General features: G+C 41.7%; 1 protein-coding gene across 1 annotated transcript; it reads right to left on the reverse strand.

Annotated features, from left to right (window-relative positions):
- Positions 1–3,850: 3,850 nt before the first annotated feature.
- On the reverse strand, positions 3,851–7,403 carry Fabp9 (fatty acid binding protein 9). The gene is made up of 4 exons (XM_050161756.1): positions 7,283–7,403; positions 4,768–4,940; positions 4,067–4,168; positions 3,851–3,901 (listed from the first exon to the last, which is right to left on the reverse strand). Exons 1-4 carry the CDS (start codon positions 7,353–7,355, stop codon positions 3,851–3,853), a joined length of 399 nt encoding a protein of 132 aa, XP_050017713.1. The 5' UTR covers positions 7,356–7,403.
- Between the last annotated feature and the right edge of the window lie 240 nt (positions 7,404–7,643).

Below are 7,643 nucleotides of genomic sequence, written 5' to 3' on the forward strand. Positions count from 1 at the left end.
AGAGAGAGAGAGAGAGAGAGAGAGAGAGAAATGATTTTATTACCCAGTCATGTCCCATGCTTCCTCCTTTATTTCCTTGATCACATCTTAGAAGTTTTTTTTTTTCAGAAACTCAAGTAGTTCAAGGCTGCTAAAGTGTAATTTGCATATGACCTTCAAGTGTAAATAGTTGAAATCAGATCTGAGGAGGTTTTTTTTCAGCCAGCCCTATCTTATTCCCTCAGAGGGCTGCAAACTAGTCAATCTAGACTAGTGAGCAGAACACGCACGTGACCGTTGACTTCAATGCCCTCCATGCCCAAAGACAGATACCCAATTTCTGGGGGACGGCAAGCCATCTCTGCCATAGTGGCTTCAAACTTTTGGACAGAGAGAGTCCTCACATAATATTCCCATTCTCTCTCTCTCTCTCTCTCTCTCTCTCTCTCTCTCTCTCTCTCTCTTTCTCTCTCGTGTGTGTGCACATACTCTCTCTGTGTGTGACTGTGGAGGCCTAAGGACAACTTGAGGTGTTGTTCCTCAGGAGTTCTCCATATTTCTTGTTGTTTAAGGAAGGCCTCTCACTGGCCTGGAACTCACTGAATAAGTTAAGATGGCTAGCCAGTGAATCCCAGGTACCCACCCACCTGTCTCTGCCTTCCCAGTGCCATCATTACAAGGGAACCCAGTGTACTGAGTATTTTTATGTAGGTTCTAAAGATTCAACTCAAATTTTTATGCCTGAAAAGCAAACACTTTTACCCACTGAGTCATACATACATATAGACACACATATATACATATAAATATGTGTGTGTACATAAATACATACCTAGGTCCTGATATCATTTTTTAATTTTTTTATTATTATTGTATCTTTATGTGCATGATGTTTTGCCTGTAAGTGTGTCTGTGTACCACGTGCATGTCTGGTGCCCCCATGGATGCCAGAAGAAGGCAATAAATCCTCTTGGAATTGTAGTTACCGATGGTTGTGAGCCACTATGTGGTGTTGGGAATAGAATCCAGGTCATTTGGAAGCTCCGTCCAGCCCTTCTCCCCGCCACACTCTCTTTTCATTTTCTTTCATTTGGTTGTTACAGCACACGGTCTTACTATGTAGCTCTGGCTGGTATGTAACTCAGTATGTAAGCCAGGCTGGCCTCGAGATCTCAGAGATCCACCTACCTCTGCCTCCTGAGTGTTGGGATTAAAGACATGGATAACCACTACTGGCAAGTGATATTACTTCCCAATGTCAAATGTACAATGAGATCCTGAGTGTAGAGGGAGCATTCATCTGTGTTTATGACTTACTAACTGGGTGGGAGCTGGGTTCAGTTCCATCATCTGTGAAATATTTATTGATTTGAAGAGCAAGAAAGATTACTTTGATGTTGTTACTTTGTGACATACATGTTGAACAGTTATTTTAATAGACAGTGTCCGAAATCTGTTCTTTTTTACAGAGTAAGCCAGATCTTCATTTTCTTCACAGGAAACTTCTTTTGGGTTACCTTCGGCCAGTGCTCTAAGCACTGTCTGCTGAGTTGGCCACCACTGGTCACCTGAGGCATCCTCCTGCTCTTTGTATATGTGCCTTGTCACGGGGAATGAGACGCAGGAGAGATGACTGCTTGGGCTGGCCAATTTTTGTCCTTTTTCATACTGACCACAACCCTGAGGAGGAGAAGCATCTCCATTTGGGGTAGAATGAAGTGGTGAGGCACCTATCAAAGGCTCCCACGTAGCCATTAATGACCGGAGATGACAATGCAAGACTGGCTCTGACAGGTCCTTAACCTGCAACCACTTCTCTGTACACCTCAGTGGCAACATCTGATCTGTCCCACTGCTGAGAAAGGTGGTCAGATGGTCGCTCCACACCACCGCCTTGGGATGAGGGCACAGGGACTGGGTAAGAATTACAAAAGCAATAAACTTTATTTTCTCCCTAGATGGTCTCCCTGGAGTGTAAGCACATGTAAAGGAGCATGTGTAAGTGTGACCAGCTATTTTATCATGTAAAGGAGCATGTGTAAGTGTGACCTGGTGTTTTATCATGTAAAGGAGCATGTGTAAGTGTGACCTGCTATTTTATCCCAATGTTCCATCTACTTTTGATTACTGTCTTAAAAATAGTCTATTGTCTTTGTGCATCAAGTGGAAAATATGCCTTTTATGATTATTATATGTATGTGCATGTGAAAATTAAAACCTGTTACAAATATTGAAAACATCATCCTTGATTTATGAAATACTGTTGTACAACAGGAAGAAATGTGATGAGCTCTCCTTGGGTGGTAGCACTAACAGTGGCATCAGTATGATTGCTATCCAGAAGATTCGTTTTCCTGTAAATTTCAGCATGTCTTTCACATAATGGTTCATTACTGCTATTCTGTGTAAAAAGAAATTTCAAAATAAAACTTGTTTTTTTGTATGGGTTATAAAGTCTGGTCTCATTCCTGTTTCAGCTTCTCTTGGCATGAGAATAAACAATGGCTTGTATATCACTCACTGTGAGAATTGCTATTTTTCTTCTGTACCCAGTGCAAGGTGATGTGCAAGATTTATTTAATTATTATGCACATGTATGCATGTGTGCCTATGTGTGTTTAGTGTGTTCAAGTGCATCACATGTGTGCACTTGCCTGTAGAGGCCAAAAGGGTGTTATAAGAATCATTTGTGAGCCACTCAGTGTGGGTACTGGGAATTGAACCTGAGCCCTTGGCAAGAGAAGTAAGTGTTTTTACCTTTTCTTTTCTTTTTTTTTCTTTTCTTCTCTCTCTTTCTTTCTTTCTTTTTATTTTATTTTTTTTAAAGATTTTATTTATTACATATACAATACAGTGTTCTGCCGCCATGTATGCCTGCATGCCAGAAGAGGGCACCAGATCTCATTTTAGATGGTTGTGAGCCACCATGTGGTTGCTGGGAATTGAACTCAGGACCCCTGGAAGAACAGTCAGTGTCCTTAACCTCTGAGCCATCTCTCCAGCCCCTCTTTCTTTTTATTAATTGAAGGAAGTTTTTATCCCTGCTTACAGTTCATCATGACAGGAAGTCACGGAGGCGGGGCTTGAGGTGGCCAATCCTACTGTGTCACAGTCACAGTCTAGAGGAATGGGCTGGTGCTCAACCTGCTTTCTCCTTTTCATTCAGCCCAGGACCCCAGCCACAGAGTGGGGTCTCCACATTTAGGATGGGTCTTCCTACTTCAGCAAATCCAATCTAGAAATTCCCTTACCAAGAAGCCCAGAGATTTGTCTCCTGGGTGGTTTTAGATCTAGTCATGTTAACAGGAACTTCCTGTCTTACTAATTCTGCAGACTTCCTGTAGTAGTTTGAGTCTTAAAGAGTCACATGTTTGAGCACTTGGTTTCCAGATAATGATACAATTTGGGAAGGTTATGGAAGCTGTGGGTAGGAGCTTTCTGGAGGAAGTACATCATGATGGACAAGTTTTGAGGTTTATAGTCTGGCTCCACTTCCTGCCCTGAACCCTCCTTCCAGTGTAGGGATGAAAGGTTATCTCTCTGCTTCTTGACTACCTTCTCACTTCACACCTCTGCTACCATGTCTTTCCTGCTGAGACAAAGAACAGTATCCCCACTGAAACCGTGAGCTAATGTCAGCCCTTCCCGCTCTATGTGGCTTTCTGTTAGAGTGTTCTACACAGCAACAGTAAAGAAACTCACGCCGTCCATAACCTTCATTATCAAACAGTTGAAAACTGCATTTCAGTTAGTGCTTTTATTGGGGGAAATTCATGCTGAAAATGTTTTGAAGTCACTGTCCCTAAGGCTGATTTTCTTCAGCAACAAGTTTTCTGCAGTGGCCAAGTTCTTGCTGGTGTCATCTCTTCCTTCATGCTTTCTCATAGGTCCTAGTGCAGACAACGTTGTTCATGGTGCACTCCTAGAAGCAGAGAGATGTGTTAGTGATGACTGTTGACAGGTCAGACCCAATCTTTCCTCTTTCCGCAGACCAAGCCCTCAATTCAGGCTACAAAGGAGGTTAAGAAGCTTGATTTACATGCATTCAAAACAGTATTTTCAAAATGTAAACTTGGGGAACACTCACCACTACCATTTTCCCCTCCACGATTTTTCTTTTGATTGTTGTTTCTTTGCCGAGCCATTTTTGGACCTGGATCATTGACCCACCTTCTAATGTTACGATGCTCTATAAATGCAGAGGAAGTGATTAGGAGTCATTCACTACTTTCTACCTATCACAGCAGTAGATATCTATAGTTTAACTTCATGTCTGAAATTCTGTTCTGCATAATGCTCACCTTGGTTCCTGTTAGGATTTAATAAGTCAATGTAGAAGTCTCAACTTTAGACAACTAAATTCATGTTCTCATAGACTAGAATCTACAAGCTATTTAACCTTTTGATCTTAATAATTGTTCTAGTCTATATGACCTTTCATATAATAACAAACAAGTCGGGGGAAGAGGAGGAGTGAGTGCAGATTGCAGCACAAAGTGGTACACATCTGTAACCCTACCACTCAAGGGCCAGGAGCAGGAGAATACTAAGTTGCAGTCAGCTTAGGCTATATAATAAGACCTTATCTCAAACCACAGCATCCGAAAGACTAATAGGAACATTTTACTCCATTAAGCTGTCTGAATAACTAGCAAAGGATTGACTTTTCACATGCACAGATTCAAACCAGCCCAACCAGACTTAGCAATAAGTCAGCCCGTTGAATGACCCCTACCAACCACCTGTTTCCACAGCGGTTGAGCGCAGGAAGACTTAACTCCAACTCACCTTTACTTGCCGACTGTCTGCAGTGATTTCATCAAACTGTTCCCCCAGTTTAAAGGAGATCTCCGTGTTCTGGAAAGAGCTTTCTGTTTGGATGTTAATCTTTTCCCCATTGAGACTAATATTAACAGTTGGCTTTACTAAACCTGCCACATTCCGGGCTGCAAAATCCACTCCTGAGAGACAAAGAAAGATAGACAAAGAAACATTCACACATTCAGGAAGATGTACGACCACCATCGTGAACGCCCGCTCTTAAAGAATGTATCCTCCCTCACTGAAAGCTGACTGGTGTACAGCCATTTTTCTTTTGAAACCGAGTCTCATTACATAGCACAGGCTGGCCTTCAGCTCAAGATCCTCCTGTCTCTTGCTTTGAGTCCTGGACTTGTAGGTGTGTGCCACCATTTCCACCACAGTGTCTTATCTGATGTTGTCACTAGTCTCTAGATCAAGCCAGGTCCTTCCGTGGTGCTGCTACTCATTCTGCCGTCTTGAAAAGCTAAACTCATTTCCTCAAACATTGGTGCTTAATATGAATTGCATGTTTGCTGGATGACTTTTAGGGGAGCAAATGCTTGCATTATACCTCGTGGAAACTTGCAAAGACAATGTGGGAAGGACATGGCGCAAATTCTGGCCCTGCTGCTTGGACTGGAGACTTTAAATTGTCAAATATGACTTTTGCAGTAGGCAGACAGAAACTGACTCATCCCTCTGAACACATATTGAAATCTACTGCGTGTTCAGACTATTGACATGTGCCTCAGTGTAGAACCGATGTGTGTTCAGACTATTGACGTGTGCCTCCGTGTAGGAGAACAGATGTGTGTTCAGAGTATTGACATGTGCCTCAGTGTAGAACAGATGTGTGTTCAGACTATTGACGTGTGCCTCCGTGTATGAGAACAGATGTGTGTTCAGACTATTGACGTGTACCTCAGTGTAGAACCGATGTGTGTTCAGACTATTGACGTGTGCCTCAGTGTGGGAGAACAGATGTGTGGGCTGTGAGAAGATGGCCAAAAGCCTGGACTTCCACCTCAACACTCCACAGCTTTCTCCATAGTAAGCTGAGGGTGCCTCGAGGCCTCCTCATGCTTACATAGGAAGAGAACATGAGAGGTCTTAGAAGGGCCACAGAACAGAGAAAGACCTCAATTGCTTTCCCTCCTTGTTGCAGAGTTAACCAGGCTCCTAGTCAATAAAAGGGTTATTCTGGTATAAGCCCAAATTCCCACCCATTACTCTCCCATATCTGTCTATTCTTATGTCTATATTTATGTATAAATAGATGCATGTTACATACAGAAATATGGATATACAAATATAGACAAAAATAGTTATATAATATTACATATAACCCATATTTAGTATGTTAGTATATTAGATATATATTAAATTATATTTTCTTTCCATACAGGACTTTCTATGTCATCAGACTGGCCTTGGACCTTCTGTCTTCCTGTTATAGTCTGTGACAACTGGGATTGTAGTTACCCACTGCCATGTCCATTTCCAAGTTTCTTATTTGCCTTCAAATTTTTATCCAAAACAAATATATCTATAAACCCATGAAGAGGTAGGGAAATTTATTACTTCTGAGAAGTTAATGCTGTCTGTGGAAGATGAACAGGTATTGTATTTTAAGCATGTTAACTTATTGAAGGGATAAAGCATTGTTGTTTTGCTGCTTAGAAAGAGTACATATGTTATTAATACTGCTAAATACCCATTGGTCATTGTAGGAAAAATGCAAAAGGTGAAGAAATCTTCTGCTTTCTATATGGCTTATTTATAAAAGAGGTTGCTATTAATCATGAAAAATGAATTAACTGTTGTTCTTCCAGAATTCATAGAAAGGTGTAGCTGTGACAGACACAACTCATTATAACTCATGTTTGACTACAGAGCCTGAAGTACAGACAAAGGTCAGGCAGGCCCCCACTCTGAGAAGCAGAGTATGGGAGACAGTCAGCCAGTAAGGAAAAACTGTTCTAGTTCGCCTCTCAAGAAGAAAACCTTCAAAGCCATGTATTGAATATCACTCACACATGCATGAACACTCGAGAAAAACAGATTCTCAATGTTATTTGTTGCTGCAATGCTTCTAAATTTATAACTAAAGTAAAGCCCAAACAAATTCAATCTATAGACATAATACAATGATTCTTCTGCATCAGTTTGGGGCTGAATGAAAGCTGCTCAATGAAACGAGCCAGCTAAAGAGACACTCTGCCCAGAGATCTGCACAGTGACTTCATACCGGGGCCTGCTGGGACATATATGGACTATAAACTGAGAAAGCTGCAAGCACAGTTAGAATTTTTAAATGCTAATTATTTATTATAAGAAAAATAAATATTAATAATAAATGGAATTTTAAACACCTCATATGAGTTTAACCTATAGTCACAAGAAAGACAATCATAGAAAATGTTATTGTGAGGTTCAAAGCCAGCCCCAACCCCAAAATCTCTTGTCACAAATCCCTGAATTCCATGATGGTGTCTCTCACCCAGTTCTCTCATGTAATCCTCGAAGTTTTCGCTGGAGACCAGCTTCCAGGTTCCCAAGAAGGGCTCAATCATCGTGGGAAGCTTTCTGGGAAGGTGAGGCACTCACAACCGGCAGCCAAGGCAGTGTGGGCACCTCTATGCCTCCAGCAGCTTATTTTAAAGAACATCTTCATCACGTGGCCTTCCTGAAGTGACCAATGGGATGCCAGGAGCCGAGATTCCAGGCAGCAGGCTTTGACTCATTGTGTTTACCTTCAAATTAAAAGGCAGAAACCTAACCAGCAAACCTAATTCAGGTCGACCCCTTTTAACTCTAGCAAAGAGATTTACACCCAGGAGTCACCCGACAGCTCTTTCCTG

The sequence above is a fragment of the Alexandromys fortis genome, unplaced genomic scaffold (assembly GCF_014885135.2).
Source record: "Alexandromys fortis isolate MF-2015 unplaced genomic scaffold, M_Fortis_MF-2015_v1.1 scaffold_74, whole genome shotgun sequence".
NCBI classification, from domain to species: Eukaryota; Metazoa; Chordata; class Mammalia; order Rodentia; family Cricetidae; genus Alexandromys; species Alexandromys fortis.

Coding starts and splice junctions, on each gene's coding strand:
- Fabp9 (XM_050161756.1), bottom strand. CDS start 7,355: ATGATTGAGCCCTTCTTGGGAACCTGGAAGCTGGTCTCCAGCGAAAAC. Junction 4,941..7,282: donor GGATTACATGAGAGAACTGG/GTGAGAGACACC, acceptor TTTGTCTCTCAG/GAGTGGATTTTGCAGCCCGG. Junction 4,169..4,767: donor CAGACAGTCGGCAAGTAAAG/GTGAGTTGGAGT, acceptor CTGCATTTATAG/AGCATCGTAACATTAGAAGG.